Here is a 17,373-nt window from a genome sequence, read left to right on the forward strand (position 1 = left end):
TATTTATTGATTTGACAGAGAGAGATCACAAGTAGACAGAGAGGCAGGCAGAGAGAGAGAGAGAGAGGGAAGCAGGCTCCCCGCTGAGCAGAGAGCCCGATGCGGGACTCGATCCCAGGACCTTGAGATCATGACCTGAGCCGAAGGCAGCGGCTTAACCCACTGAGCCACCCAGGCGCCCTATACTCTTGAGCTTTTTAAATGGAAATATTTCCAGGATGTCAGTTTTCAAAAAGCTAAAATACACTGTTCATATTAAACTGCTCCTAAAGTGTGCTAATGGGGAAAAATAAACACTTATAATAAAAATTTCACTGTAATCTTAAATGCTCACTTAAATATTTACTGAGCACTTAACTATGTGCAAAATAGAAGGCAAAGCAAAAATGCTTTAAATGTTGTCTTACTGTATTAGGTAAAACTCAGTATTTACTCTGCCCGCCTCCCACCCCCCGATTCTTGCTAAAGAAAAATGGTATTATAATGTCTTTGGGCAGAAACCAACATAGAATCTTGGACTTATGACTATTTTCTCCTTAAAGCCTATTCCTTCTTTGATACTCCAGTGCCTAATTAATGGTGGTAATTTGCATCTCCCAATCTAGAACTCTGTTAGAACCTGGCCTTTCCCCTCCCATACCTCATCCATCGATCAGCCAGCCACCAGTCGCTGCTGACTCCTCTTCAGTCCCTGTCCTCCAACTCCTCTGCAGCCCCCAGTCTTGCTCTGCCCTGCACCTGTGGTTTCCCGACTCAGGGCACAAAACAATCTGCTGACATGCAGGAATATTAGAACACTTACATATGCTTACTTTCTGTCTTTAGGAATAAGAAAGTTTGCTTCGCTAGAACATATTTAGTTTGTGGAATGAATTAAATACATACATAACTTAGAAATATATGAACAGATTAAACATTGCTGAAAGGACACATGATAAATAAGTTTGGAGACTACAGGACTAAACTATTTAAATAGCACCTTATCTTGTCCTTCTGCTGTCTCCACTTCCCTAGTTCCACCTGCGTGTGGCCTTTAAAGATAAAGCTGGTCGTATCTTTTAGCTAACAAAGATCTGTGCTTGGTCTGTCATTTCTCTGCAGAAGGCCTACAAGGCCCCTTATGAAACAGTGACCTTTCAACCTCTCTCCTCTCGCTGCTTTCTGCTCCCCACCCTTCACCCCTGTGTTCTAACCACACAGTTTTTGACTGCTCTCCACACACCAGGACCTTTCACAGCTGAATGCCTGCATAAGGCTACTCCTCCTGCAAGGGGAGCCAGTAGTCGTAGGAGGTTCCTACAGAAGATCACTGTTGGGACTCCAAAGAATTTAGGAAAGTTACTTCATTTTCTACACCCTCAGATTCCCCTTTCTTAAAATAACAACACTGTCTCCTACTCATAGGAATGTGGTAATATTATAGGAGATGACAAAAGTAAAATCACCAGAGCACATTTGATCACTGCAACAATCCTATGAGGCAGGTACCATCATTATCCCTAATTTATAGGTAAGAAACTGAGATACAGAGATGTTGAGTAACTCACCCAAAGACACATGATTTGGTAAGTGGAAGAGCAGGGATTCAACCCGGCTGCACCCGAGTCGGAGCTCATTACCATTAGGTTCTCTTACTACGTTTTGATCTAGCTCAACTTAGTGACCTCACTGGAGATATGAGGAGGGGAACAGATGATTGATCACATTCCTTCCATCTAATGGTCCATGCTTCTAATTAAAATCTTATAGTTCAGGTAACAGCTTCATTGAACCTGCCTTCTATTAGTCTCACAAGGAGACAAGGTGTAAGGAACGGCCTCTACGTGTTGATATTCTTAAAGAAACACAAAAGATAACAGGGAGAAAAAAATTAAATAGATCCCCTTTTCCTCTAATCTAGCTGATACCCTTTTTTCTCCCCTGTCCTGATCAGAGTGGAAGATGAGTTGGATTTTAGCAAAGTTACATCCCTTCACAGAAGTTCAATAGGGAATTTGAACTTCACGGCTTCTTTTCCACCAAAAGCCCATCATTAAATTAGTATAATCTTACTTGTTTAGTTTTCTTTACTGTCTTGTTTTTTTTTTTTTTGGTGACGATGGGAAAGGAGGACATTATCACACCCTTCCCGAACATTCAAAAGCCTAACACATACAATAACCTAAAGAAAAAGATACTGATGTTCAACACAGCTATAAAATACACCCTTAAAAATGGACATACCGGGCGCCTGGGTGGCTTAGTGGGTTAAGCCTCTGCCTTTGGCTCAGGTCATGATCTCAGGGTCCTGGGATCGAATCCTGCCACTGGGCTCTCTGCTCAGCAGGGAGCCTGCTTCCCTCTCTCTCTGCCTGCCTCTCTGCCTACTTGTGATCTCTCTGTGTGTCAAATAAATAAATAAATAAAATCTTAGGGGAAAAAAAAGGACATACCATAAAGAAATGTCCTAAAGGAATACCCAAAAGTATCTCCACTAGGCAATACTCCATGCTAGGCACTACTCCATTTGCTGAGGATAAAGCAAGGAGCAAAATGAGGTTACCTGCTCCTGCTGGAGCGTATATTCTGGTGAACAGATAACAGGAGATTAAGTGAAATATATATGCAGGCATGTTAATCAATTTGAGTTTGCTTCTATTCTGGACTTTGGGTTGTAGCTACTAGAACTGAGATCCATACTTACTAGTTTTGAATTATAAATAATAACTCGTCACCCAGAGAGTGCCAGCATAGCATCTGCCCTCAGTGCAACTGTGAACATTTTCCTAAAGAGGGGAAATAGGCATTTCCTGGACGCTTCTTATGTGCTGTCAGACATGGGAATATAAGTGATTTTACAAGTTATCTTGAAAGAGAGAAACAGGGAGATGATATTAGGGACAAGATTCTAGAATAGGTCATCATTAACCCACGGAATACTGCAGTGTTTTATCTCTATACTCTGTGACTTTACCACCAAGAGGTTCTTCTAGGATAATAAGGCATCCTAGAACTATATGAGGCTTTTTTGATAGAGAAAACAGACTCAGGCTCAAAAGCAGTGATTTTAAGATGTAGTGGCTAAAAGCAGTATGTACGACATATTTATTTTCACAATATAAAACACAAAAAGAAAAGTACTACAAAATCTCAACTGATTACAGGCTCTCTAGAAGATAACGGGTTAAAGTGTGTTAAGGGCAAAGGTCAAAGAAGAGCCCTAGAGATATAGGAGCCCTAAAGATAAATGCAAATAGAGTTAAAATCTAAGTAGAAAGGAATAAGATGATGTCAAAAAGAGTCTCTTTCAAAGTCTGACTAGGTGCAGCCCTGGACCCAGAAAAGACAAGGTAATACTTTATTTCTTTCTCCCCTACAATCAAGGGATACTCAGTCCTAACAACCAAAGTTTAGGAATATTAATATTTATGAGTTAATCACAGTATGAGGTAAATAGGCTTATATGCATTGGCCTTGGGAAACTCCATCCACATAATATACGTTGTTCTTGTGGGAAAATGCAGTTTAAGTTCCAAGTATTTGATTTATGGACTCTTGGAATATGACTGTTAGTAGCTGGCCTGAGGAGAATGGTTCAGTTGACTTCATGATTAGAATGATCAATGTTTCCACAATATCTTGCAAAACTGCAGAACTGTAGAACAACTGCCTAAGTGAACTGTGCCAAAGATCAACTCTAAGTGGCAGGATCACGTCTCAAGCTTGTGGCTCACCCAGCTCCACTCTGGCCACCATGAGGAGCACTGGCAGAGCTGCTAAAAGAATATTCTGACGCTGCCATCTGTATTACATAAGTGACTATTTTTCTGCCTTGCATTTTGGCCATGATAATGTAAAAAAATTTTAGGCTAACTCTTAGGGTATATTCTGAGGATGTCAAGATGAGAACTCCTATTCTGGATCCTGAATTCTCCATAAGGACCATACTGTAGGAACTGTGGTGGGTACTACATTTGTTAGCCTGACAACTTATACATGTAACCAGGCTGTCTTCAGCCTTTAGGTCACTGGGAAAACCTAGCAAAAAAAGGAAAAAGAAATCCCAAACCTGAAAACAGTCTCTTAATGGCTGGACCTTTCTCAATAGTCAGAGTGCTTTTGTCCTGGCACTGCAACTGAAAGAGCCAAAGGAAAAAACCAATATACTAATCAACTGAAATTACTTTACAGGTCTCAAATTATACATGGCTCATGGAAAAGATTGTATGTTAGGAATAGGAAGAAATAATGTTAGCAAAATCACAAAAAGGTTAAGTATATCACAGATGAGTGTTAGAAAACTAATCAGCTCACTAGCACATCCCTCATGAGAGCACATATTCACAATGGCTACCCCCTCCCCTCTTGAGCACACGTATCCAGGGCCTAACAATGTTTGAACCGGCTATTCTACCACAGAGAAAGTTTCTTCACAGGAACTGCAGAATATGTATGTACTCTAAGTATATTCAAGTTGACTACAAAATCACAGTATCAATTCTATCTTCATAGTTAGTAATACAAACCTATTCAAAATGTATAGCTTCCATTTTTTTCTTTACTGGAAAATGCAAATGAATGGGTATCTTTAAAAAAACACAAAATTCGGTCTGTACATAGAGAAATAACAACTCAGAGACTATTTCTATAGTTTAAATCACATAACATATGTAGGTTTCAGAAACTATGTAACAACTCACTCTTTAGTACCTTTGGTATTCTGAACATACTTGTATAATAGTGTATTATTTATGTTACTATTGTTCCATATTAGACCATAAATTCCTTAAAAACAGATTTCACATCTTATTCATTTCTACTTCTCCTCCATTCTCTAGTGGAGTTCCTGACATACAGTCCATGTTCAACAAATGTTTCTTAAACTGGGAGGATAAACTCAGTTGAATACATAAACCTCCATTCCTGATCCTAAAGTCCATACGTGTGTGTATGTATAGACATACATGCATATATTAGAGAGACAGATGTTATTTTAATTTTTTCTTCACAAAGAGGGGACTTGGTTTATTTAAGAACTAGAAAGTGCACATTGTAATATATGGTCACCTATTTTTCCAGGGAACAGTAACATCATCTTAATCTCAATCACAAAGTAATGCTCAAAGCTAAATATGGTCAATATGTTAAAAAACTAGTGTCTTAATTCCCAAGCTGAAATAGTCTTGTAGTATAGAGAAAAATGTCTAAAATGATTGAGAGCTCCATAACTTTTACGCAGATTTTTTAAAAAAGTCACAATTAGCCACACCCAACACAATTTATTGTTTACTATGGACCAATGGTTGTGCTAATAAGCACTTTGCTACAATATCTCATTAACCCCAATAATGATATTGAGGTAGGTATTATCACCCCCCCCCTCCACGTTACTAAGAATTATTTTTTTAATTAGGAAAAAACTGTTGGGTCTTAGAGATGATCTGGACCAATGTTCTCATTTTACATTAAAAAAAACAAAAACAAAAACAAGAGGACCAGGGCCTTCAGGGCATTAAGGTAAGTGAAATAAGTCAGAGAAAAACACTGTATGATCTTATTTACATGTGGAATCTTAAAAACATCAAACTTACAGAAATAGAGAGTAGGACAGTGGTTGCCAGGAACCAAGAATATAGGAAGATGACAGTCAAAGAGTATAAACTTTCAGTTATAAGATGAATAAGCTCTGAGGATCTAAGGTACAGCATGGTGACTACAGTTAATAACACAGTATTGCATACTTCAAAGCTGCTACGAGAGTAAAACTTTAATGTTCTCACCATAGCAATGACAACAAAATGGTAATTATGTGAGGTGAAGGATATGGTAACTAACTTTATTGTGGTAAACATTTTGCAAAAATATATACATGTATCAAATCATTACTGCACTGCTTAAACTTACATATGTTCTATGTAAAAACATACACTGTTTTAAACTTGGATCTAAGAGAGCACCTTTTCTGAAATGCAGAAACCATGTATTTATCTGCCTCACTGAATATTAGCACATAGATGTCCTGAAGGCAATCTCTCAAACAGTTAACCAGAGTAGAACTCACTCATCATCTTCCTAATACACTTCCTTTTTGGTTCAGTGTCTCTCTATTATGCACAATATTAAACTTAGAAAGAAGAAAACAGAACTCCAGAAATTAATTGCCTAGCCTTATTATTACTGCTATTTTTACTTTCCCCAACTACATGGACTAAAAAATAGCAAGAGCAGTCAGCCTGGACTGCACTTATCCTTTCTACTGATATAACAAACACAGAATACAGGTTTTGGAATCAAGACAGACCTCTCTTGCCACTTATCACGTGTAGCCTAAAACAAATTACTATTCTCTAAATATTTCCAATTACCTTCATAATCCTATTAGAAGCAAAGTGTTTTTTTGTTTAACTGTGAAACATCCAGAGTATATGTTATGAGGAAATGACTGAAGGTGTTTGTGACAGTAGGATGATGCCTCAGTGAAATCAAAGTTCCCTCGCCTGACATTCTATGAAATATCGACTTCCCACTTGAAGCAAAGAGATGCCTATGGTATGCCTTCAGTACATCCCTAATGGAGGAAGGACGTGCACAAGGCTTATCAATCATGAAAGGGTGAAAAGCAAGCAGAGGGCTATGGAGATCCAACCACAGAAAGAAAAGCAGAAGACAAAGTCCAAAGTAACTGCTATTTAACATCTCAGCAGAGAGTCAGGCATAATGATGAGTGAAAGAAGCCAGACACAAGAATACACATGCACCATTCCATTTCTGTAAAATACAGTACATGAAAAAATTAAATTATGGCGATGGAAATCAGAACAGTGGTTACTTCCAGATGGAGAGGGGAAGGGGGCCCGAGGGAACCTTCTGGGATGCTAAAAATGTTCTGTATCTTCATCTAGGTAGTAGTTTCATGAGTGCATACATATGTAAAAATTCACTGGGCTGAGCACTTAAAATCTGGCAATTTAAATGTAATAATACCTCCAAATAAAAAAAAATGAAGGGGAATGACGGTCAAATCAGGACAAGGACCACAAAAATCCTGTAAGTTTCTATAACTTTTACCTTTTTAAGTTTTAAAATTCTGGCCTATGGTGAATTTCTCTGTGGTAAGAAGCAGTAAATGTGTTGGTAAGTTCAGTGTTTCTTTGGAAGTAACTAGGGAGGGGGAAGCTGGGCAATCTTTGCTGCCATCTGGGTCTGGGTCCAAGGGGGCCAGAAAGAGAAAGAGAGTAAGAGGTGGCCAAGTGCCTGACACAGGGACAGAAGAGTCAGGGGAGACAGCTGAGGCCAAAAAGTAACAAAAATCCCAGAAGTGCCACCCTCTTATCGGTTTTAGTTAATAATTCTTTTACATACCATAACAACCTCTGACATCTGGTAGGTACTTATCAACTTTACCTACTTGGTTAAAAATATATCATCCTTCCAACAGAATATCTAGAAATTACTTCCTCCTCAGTCAATCTGATTATAAAATCGACCTTTAGGCATGCGCAGGATAAACTCAACCATAATCATCATTAGCTCGGACAATACCAAGGAAAACCCTGTGTGTTCTAGGATGTAAAGCTGTATGCACTCCATTTGAGAGCTTTCATCAGCCGTTAGAACCATGCGCTGTGCTTCTCTGACACATTTATGGAAGATGTTTGTGAAAGCCACAAAGAGGGGGGTACGGGAAACCAATGAACGAACCTAGATTGACCAATCCTTCACAATCCCACCATTCCACAAAAGAAAATAAAGGGATGTAATGGTCTAAGACAAAGAAGGTATAATGAGCAAGGCCCTACAACGAACCCTCTATCTAAGTGGATGATTTCCTTCTCACCTTTATCACGATCATAGAGTAAATCTTCTGTTGAGCAAGGGCTCCCATCCTGGGACTCAGGGGGACAAAAGGGGGAGACACAGGGTGAATGGCTGCTACAGCTACTGCTGCGCTCCTGCACAGAGGGGGTCTGAGTGTCGATGCTGCGAGTGCTGCTGCTCCGGTAGTGAGCAGGGAGTGGGGCTCTTCGACCGTCCGGGATCTCCAAGGGCTGGAAGAGAAACCACCATCCTGTGAGATGTCTACAGAGGCACACAGCAGGGCCTTGGTTTTCACCTTCCACAACCATCTCACCACAGATGATTTTTCAGAGATTAAAGACACCAGTTTTGTGTCCTGATTTCTGCACATTGTCTCCACCGAACCAAAAATTTACTTCCAATTACTAAGGATAAGCTGTTTTACCAACTCCGTAACTCTCTGTATGCATCTATAGATTAGCACTTCTGTAATACTCCTCCAGGGGAGGGGCTTTTTTCAACACTGTCCCCAACACCTACCACGGTGTCTGGCACATGGCAGACATCCAAAAAACAGGCGCTGAACGAAGTGACCAAAATGCAAGAAGTTACTCTGACTTGCTAGTAAGAAAAGTAAAATTGCACTCTCGCAGGTATAGATTTTTCTGTTCATTCCTTAATTCTTTAGACATCAGAACAGAATCATGTTTTCAATTTCCTCTATAGATTACCCAAAGTTTCCAAAAAAGAGATTGATTTTATTACTATTCCATAAAGGATGTTAATATAACTTAAAACAATTCTACTATTTTGGTATCCACCTATGTAGGACTACTCATAATTCGACTTGGTTCTTCAAATACACTATTCTGAGTGGCAAAAATAAGAAACGGAAATGAAACTATAATCACAGAAACATATATTTTGGACCCAAAAAGACCTTAGAGCTCACTATTCCAGTTTCCTTACAAATAAAGGACCTACAGTTTAGTGCTTCTGACGTCATGCTGATTATATGGCATCAGAGTTTCTGTCACAGTGGACTCTCCCAACTGCTGCGGCCATAAAGATCTGAACAACTTTTTGGGAGGATAATTTTAGCAATATTCATCAAAATTTAAAACATACAAATGCTTTTTTTTTTTTTTTTAAAGATTTTATTTATTTATTTGACAGAGAGAGATCACAAGTAGGCAGAGAGGCAGGTAGAGAGAGAGAGGAAGGGAAGCAGGCTTCCTGCTGAGCAGAGAGCCCGATGCGGGGCTCGATCCCAGGACCCCGAGATCAGGACCTGAGCCGAAGGCAGTGGCTTAACCCACTGAGCCACCCAGGCGCCCCCATACAAATGCTTTCACCCAGCAATCTCACTGCCGGAAAAATTGTCTTTAAGAGTGTATGTTTTCTACATGTAGCACTGCTTGTGATGACAAAAACTGAAAACAATCCAAATGCCCATCAACAGGGGACTTCTAAGTTATGGTACATTCATACAATGACTCACTAGATATTAGCATACACACACGTATCAGGAAAGATATACAAGATACTCCTCACAATGCTCATATCTGCTAGGCAATAGAGAGAGTTGAAAGGAAGTCTTACTTTTTAATTTTATAAATATAAAATTGAACTGTTTAGATTTTGAAATTAAATCAGTTTTAAAATCTGCACATTACTTAAAGAAAAGACACACATTTGACATAAATTAAATAATTATTTTGGTTCCCCCCCCCAAAAAAAGAAATCACAGGGGTAGTTAAGTCAAAGGCTATTTAATGTTTTCTTTTGTTGAGCATACATTTAAGATGTGGTCAAATACAGGTTCACACACAGTAGTGTCCAGATTTCTTTTCTGGGACAGAGATAATTTCTAAAGCATTTTTGTAAAATCCAAAATGGCTCAATGACCTAACTATAAGGAAAGGTTAAACTAAAAAACTCTTAGAAGAAAACACAAGTATCATTGTGACCCTAGATTAGGCAATGCTTTCTTAAATATGACACCAACTATACAAACAACAAAAGAAAAACAATAGGGGTCCTGGCTGGCTCAGCCGGTTAAGCATCTGCCTTTGGCTCAGATCATGATCTCCAGGTCTGTGGATGCAGCTCACATAGGGCTCCCTGCTCAGCGGGGAGTCTGCTTCTCCCTTTCCCTTGGCCCCTCCCCCTGCCTGTGCACACTTGCTTTCAAATAAATAAATAAAATCGTTTAAAAAAGGAAGAAAAGAAATGAAGAAAAACAATATATCAAACTTTGTCAAAACTGAAAGTATTTGTTTCAAAGGACAGCATCAAGAAAGTAAAGAGTGAAAGACAACCCTCAGAATGAGAGAGATTTTCAAATCATACATCTAATAAAAACTTTTATCTAGAGACTAACCTTCATAAAGAATTTCTATAATTCAACAATAAAAAGACAAATAATCCAGTTTTAAAATAGGGCAAATGATCTAATTTCCAAAGAAGAGATACAAATGGCCAATAGCACATAAAAGATGCTTAACATTATTAGCCTCCAGGAAACACATAGCCACACCATGAGAAGATGCCCACACCCACACCCACTAGATGGCTACAATAAAAAAGGCAGAAATACAAGTATGGGTGAAGATGGAGAAACTGGAACCTTCATTCAAGTAAATGGTGTAGTGCAGACACTCTGGAAAATAGTCTGGCAGTTTCTCAAAAGGTTAAACAAACAGCTACCAAACCACCCATTCCACAACTAGGTATATACCCAAGAGAAATGAAAACATGTTCACATGAAATCTTGTATATGAATTTCATAGCAGCATTATTCATGATAGCCAAAAAGTGGGAACAAGAGGGGCGCCTGGGTGGCTCAGTGGGTTAAAGCCTCTGCCTTCGGCTCGGGTCGTGATCTCAGGGTCCTGGGATCGAGCCCCGCATCGGGCTCTCTGCTCTGCAGGGGGCCTGCTTTCTCCTCTCTCTCTCTGCCTGCCTCTCTGCCTACTTGTGATCTCTGTCAAATAAAAAAAAAAAAGTGGGAACAAGATCATGTTCCCCATTTGATGACTAGCTAAACAAAATCCACACAACTGAGTATTTGACAATAAAAAGGAATGAAGTACTGATAAATCTTACAACATGGCTGAACCTTAAAAACATTATGCTAGGGGCGCCTGGGTGGCTCAGTGCGTTAAAGCCTCTGCTTTCAGCTCAGGTCATGATCCCAGAGTCCTGGGATCGAGCCCCGCATCAGGCTCTCTGCTCAGCAGGGAGCCTGCTTCTTCCTCTCTCTCTGCCTGCCTCTCTGCCTGCTTGTGATCTCTCTGTCAAATAAATAAATAAAATCTTTTAAACAAAACAAAACAAAACAAAAAACATTATGCTAAATGAAAACAGTCAGTTACAAAAGGCCATGTATTGCAGGATTCCATTTATGTGAAATGTCTAGAAAGGGCAAAGCTGTAGATCAAGAAAGGAGATTAGTAGCTGCCTACAGCTGGGGGTACTGGAAGGAAATGAGGGATGATTGCTAAAAGATACAGAGTTTCTTTCTGGGGTGATGAAAATGCTGTAAAATTGATCGTGGTGATGGTTGCACAACTGGGAATATACTTAAAAAAAAAACAAAAACCACTGAGTTGTACATTTCACATGGGTAAATTGCATGGTACATGAATTATAGCTAACAAAGCTGTTACCAAAAAAAGGATTTTAAAGACAGTTCTGAATATTAAAGGAAAAAAAAAAGGATTCCAACATCCCATGGAACCTTACCTTGGACACTTCCTCCTTCCCATTATTTTCTTTAATGAATACCTTTTCTAATTCAGGACTTATCCCTTCTACATTGCAGGGCACACGTGAAACAGAAGATTTTGGCACTGCTATATTTGACAGCGGCATAGGGACCGATCTTGATCCAGCAGCCTACAAAACATAAGATAAGGTAGTGTCAAATTACTTGTGGTCAAAAAACCCCAAGAAATCAAGAACTGAAAAGCATGGTAAATCTGAAAATGGCAACTCAAGAAAGGAGAGTTATTTCAACATTTCAAATACAATTTATAAATTCAGATTCACATACAGAAATTCAGATCCTAAAGTAAGGAAGGTAAAAAGGCTACAGTCAAAATAATCCTTTACGTTGAAGTGTAGAGGTATAGTGGTATAAGTATACACTATTTCGGTAGGAGAGCAGACGGACTCTTCTGCACTGTTTTCTTTTTCCCTTTGCTATTTTTACTGAAAAAGCATAGACGAAATCATGTCAGTTATGTGTATCATGTGGCTTTACTGGACAGCTATGTGTGTGTGTTTAAAAGATTCGTTTCCTTCACTATTACAATTACCTTCTAGTATTTTTCATATCCATTTTGTCAACCCTTTAAGAAAACTTTATGGATTATTAAATAGTGTGGCAACAACATATCATGTACAGTTCAATAACATTCACTTAGCAACTGTAAGGTTGTTTTCAAAAGTCTTTTGGAGGAGTTCTCAAGAATTAACCACCTCTCACAGCTGTCACAGGGGGTACCAAAATGCTCATCATGGTAAGTGTACTCCTCATCCCCATCACCTGTTTCAGCCATCCCCCCACACACCTCCCCTCTGGTAACCATCTGTTTGTTCTCCGGAGTTAAGAGCAAGACAAGCCTTTCGATCTTCAAGGAACTTCTACCACAGAAAGGAAGTATGAAAAACAAAGATGAACAAGGTAAAAATAAAAATAATATGTGGTCTCTTATTCTGAATGATTAAAGTTGATATGTATGAGGTAGACTGCTAATCACTGATTAACACATGAATAATATTTCCTATACTCAGTTCTGTGCTTCTGCCATCTGTGAACCACTGCCTGCTAATGTCCTTTGTTATTGATGCACGAGAGGTTTTCATACTGAAGTTGTAACTCTTTGTCATACATGTGCGCTTACTTTAGTACCAGATATCTTTCAGTACTTTTATGGTTTTTCATATTTAATATTTAACCTATCATGATTTATTTTTGTGTATGGTGTGAGGTAGTATGTTTTTTGCCACCCAGTATTCAAACTGCCAACATTTATGATTCTATATTTGATTTCCTTATGGATTTCTATATTTGATTTGGTTCTGATTTCATTTCCTTCTTAACAGATAATCCCTATAGAGAGCTTCACTTTAATTGCTATTCTATAGTACATGTTGGTATCTTATAGAAAAAACCTTTCCAAATTTTCTTTTCTATTAATTGGCATCAGTTTTCCATATGACCTTTGAGAACAACTTTTCAAGTAACAAAACAAATCCTTTTGAATTTCCTTTGGAACTTAAGCTGCACATTAGTTTCAGGTAAACTGCTATTTGAAAAATATTGAGTCTTTTCTTCCCATGCATAAATGTGTTGAGATTTCTCATTTAGGTCTTGGTTTTCTATTTCATATACTCGTCTTTTTTTTTTTTTTTTTAAAGATTTTATTTGTTTATTTGACAGAGAGAAACACAGCAAGAGAGGGAGCATAAGCAGGGGGAGTGGGAGTGGAGAAGCAGGCTTTCCGCCAAGCAGGGAGCCAGCCAGATGCTGGGCTCGATCCCAGGACCCTGGGATCATGACCTGAGCCAAAGGCAGACACTTAATGACTGAGCCACCTAGGCACCCCATATACTCAATAAAGTCTTATGATTTGCATATTTCTTTTAAGTCAAATTCTAGGCATTGTATATTTTTCTTATATATACTAACATGTTATTGAGAACTGTAATGTAACAAGTAAAATATATATGGTGTCTGTCCTGGTTCTTGACACATATTTCCTAAAATTCTTGTAATTTCCTGAGTGATAAGTATGCTAGGGGCAACTCTGATTCCAATATTTGGTTTCTGACCCTGGGACGGGACACAGAGCTCCTAAATGCCTTGGAATTTCCTGGGCGATAGAAGGAAGAGTCTTCTCTTCTAACGAGGTGACTCTTGACAGGCTCCTGGGTAGCTTCAGGATGGGAGCTAGTCAACAGAAAGATCAAGCTTGATTTTAAGCTTGGAACTTCCAGGCCCACACATCATCCTCTAGAGAGGGCAGAGGGGCTGGAGATGGAGTTAATAATGGATCATGTGACGTGATGAAACCTTCACAAAAGTCTCTAAACTATGGGTTCAGAGAACTTCCAGGTGGGTGAACACGTATCCACATGCCAAAAGGGTGGCACACCCCAACTCCATGGAGGCAGAAGCCCCTGAACTTGGGACCTCTTCAGACCTTGCCCTATGTACCCTCTTTATCGAACTGTTTGTCTGCATCCTTTATTATATCCCTTACAATAAAGCAGTACACATAAGTGATTCTCTGAGTTCTGTGAGCCATTCTAGCAAATTATTGAACCTGAAGTGGTTGTTGGACATTCCTTCCTTATAGCCAGATGATCAGAAGTACAGATGACAATCTGGGACTTGTCACTGGCATCTTAAGGCAGGGTGAGCAGTCTTGTGGGGCTGAGCCCTTAAACTGTGGGGTCTGTGCCAACTCCAAGTATTTAGTGATATAATTGAATTATAAGACGCTCAGTTAGTATCTGGAGAGTTGGCAAATGGTATGGGAAAACCTCCCACACATTTGGTGTCGGAAGTATTCTATATAGAGAGTACAGTGGTTTACCTTCATTTACACTAATCATCTCACTAAGTTCTCAGTTTTTCCTTTCTGTTACGAAAAATTATAATCATAAGCATAATTAAATGCTATACCATAATGACCCCTCAGGTGCACATCATCCAGCTTCAAAAATTACCAACATCTGCCAATCTTGCTTCATCTAAATATCCATTTTTCTTCTATTCTTGATTATTTTATTTTTTTTAAGATTTTATTTATTTATTTGACAGACAGAGATCACAAGTAGGCAGAGAGAGAGGAGGAAGCAGGTTTCCTGCTGAGCAGAGAGCCTGATGCGGGGCTGGATCCCAGGACCCTGGGATCATAACCTGAGCCGAAGGCACAGGCTTTAACACGCTGACCACCCAGGTGCCTCTGTTCTTGATTATTTTAAGGCACATTCTAGACTTGGTACTTCACCTACTACGAATATTTCAGTATGTCTGGCAGATAATTATTTTTACACATAATCACAATGTTAAAAATTCAATGTACATGAAGAACATTTGCTTAAGTCTTTTTTGTTAAGTCAGCAAGTCAATAGCTCTTCTATTATGCACTGGGCTCTTATAGAAAAGGCACTTGAAATAAACAGAGTAAAAATAATATATTATTTCTACCAGATTAAGAAAAGAAATCTTACTTTGTCTCTATAATATTGCCTTTTCCAGAATTTAACATAACGAATCATACAGTATGTAGTCTTCTGCTTCTGACTTCTTTCACTCAGCATGATGTTTGAGATTCAACCATGTTCCTGAATCAATAGTTCCTTCTTTTCTACTGTTGAGTGGTACTGCATGGATGTTATGAAATGTTTTACCCATTCACCAGTTAATACTTGTTTCCATTTTTTGACTCTTATAAATAATGCCTTCATGAACACTGATGTAAAAGTCTTAGTATGGACATATGTTTTTATTTCTTGCGGCTAGATAACAAAGAGTGGAATTTGGGGGCTCTATGATCAGTATATAAGTATTTAACTTTTTAAGAAAAATGCCAAACTGTTTTCCAAAGTGGTGGTACCATTTTGTGTTCCCATTAGCAACAAAGGTCTGTTCTAGTCGGTCCACATCCTCACCAACATTTGGTATTAACTCTCCGTTGGTTTCAATGGTTTAGTTCATTCACTTTGATTTTCTAAATATAATCATATCATTTACAGATAACGAAAACTATTTCTTTTTCTTACTGCTCTGCCCAGAGCTTCTAAACCACTAGCAAGTAATATCAATAATTATGGGCATCTATGACTTGATTTTTATTTTAACAGAAATGCTTCCAATATTTTATTGTTAGGATCTCACTACACTTGCAGTTAGTCACATAGGAAGTGTCCTATTTTTAGTTACTAAGATTTTGTCACATAGGAATACTGAGTTTTTATCAAGTGTTGTTCAGCATCTACTTTGACCTTCTGATGCAATTAACCAAACTAACAACTTTCTTAATGCTGAGTCATCCTTGTGTTTCTGAAACACCCTGATTAGATCTGCTTTGATTCACTACTTGGGTTTCTTTTTCTATACTACTCTATTTGATTTACTAAAATTTATATCAATATTTTGAATCTGGTCTAGAATAGCATTTCCCAAACTTATTCCATTGGAAGTACATGTTCCTGGGAGGATGGGATGGGGGGGGAGACCCTCAACAGAACTCTAATCCTCAATATCTTCCTACGTAAACTAGGGGTAAATATATATAAAGAGATATAGATGACTTAAAGTACTATCAGGAAGATTAAATGAGATAACGCCCATAGTTCCGTAATAAGTGAATAAGCTAGGATTTTAGTTTCAGTCATCCTTGAGTCGACTACACTTTGTTATGTCTATTATTAAAAGAAAACTGTATATATGGAGGGGCAAAAAAACATCTTGCAACAGTTTAACTACTAGTAATAATTTAGTAGAGCTAGGGATTTATATTATTAATTTTTTAATCCTAAAATAATGGATCCCCCCCCTTTACAATGAACCCTTTAAAAGGAATTATTCACATGTGGACAAGAAATTAGCCTACCTGAGTGTGATTGATTGTTATATGGTTGCCATGAAGAGGTGACTGACGATCTTTCTCCTTACTGTGCCGGCTACTCTGTTTACTACGTTGTAGTTGCTGCCTCAGTTTGGCAATCTGTTTTGGGGAGAGGGGAGGAGAAATAAGATGAGAACAAAAGTGAATATCAGTTTTTAAATATTTCTTATTTTAATTTTCGGATACTAATAAATCATTTCTTCCTCACAGGTTTCAAGAAGAGATAATATTTCACTGCAAAGATTTACTCTTCCAAGTTCCTATGATTAAAACTGTTGAAAATAAGAGGTACAGACTACCAGTTAAACAATAAGTAAGTCACAGGGATGTAAAGTACAGCATAGGGAATACAGTCAATAATATTGTAATAACTATGTTTGGTGACAGAAGATAACTAGACTTGTGGTGGTAATCATTTCATAATGTATATAAATGTTGAATAACTATGTTGTCCAACTGAAACTAACATGTCAACTAAATTTATTGTCTAAAATAGGCTATAAATGCTTCATTTGTACAATTTAAATGGTGTTCTGGTAAAGATATAGACTAAATTTCTCCACATTATTTCAGATTGTACCTTTGTACACCAAGAATATCTTCTTCTTTAAACACTTTTTCTAAAGCAAAAAAGCAGTATTTCACATGCCAATTGAAAGTCAAAGCCAATATTAATACAGAGACCACACTAGTTTCCAAGTTCCCATCTTATATAAACAAAATGCACCTACCTTATTAATTACTAAACACTTCAAAATTGTAAATCTTTTGGTAGTGAGGAAAATCAAAGTGTTTAGCATTAGCAACTTACTAGCATTGAATATCTTACTATATATTCCTCATAGTCACTCAACTTTTACTTTCCAGCTCTACTGAGATATAATTTTGACATAAAGTATTGTGGAAGTTTAAAGGTATCCAATATGTTGATCTGATACCTGTCTATTTG

At 38.1% G+C, this 17,373-nt stretch overlaps 1 protein-coding gene across 1 annotated transcript in view; it reads right to left on the bottom strand.

Moving 5' to 3' along the window:
- The window catches only part of GLCCI1 (glucocorticoid induced 1), a 103,301-nt gene that overhangs the window by 10,216 nt on the left and 75,712 nt on the right, over positions 1–17,373 (bottom strand). The window contains exons 4-6 of the mRNA XM_032874326.1: positions 16,410–16,523; positions 11,524–11,676; positions 7,817–8,027 (exon numbers count right to left, since the gene is read on the bottom strand). Coding sequence (XP_032730217.1) covers positions 7,817–8,027; positions 11,524–11,676; positions 16,410–16,523 — 478 coding nt within the window. The remainder of the gene's footprint in view (positions 1–7,816; positions 8,028–11,523; positions 11,677–16,409; positions 16,524–17,373) is intronic.

Source organism: Lontra canadensis, unplaced genomic scaffold, assembly GCF_010015895.1.
Source record: "Lontra canadensis isolate GAN:19392208 unplaced genomic scaffold, GSC_riverotter_1.0 scaffold2, whole genome shotgun sequence".
NCBI classification, from domain to species: domain Eukaryota; kingdom Metazoa; phylum Chordata; class Mammalia; order Carnivora; family Mustelidae; genus Lontra; species Lontra canadensis.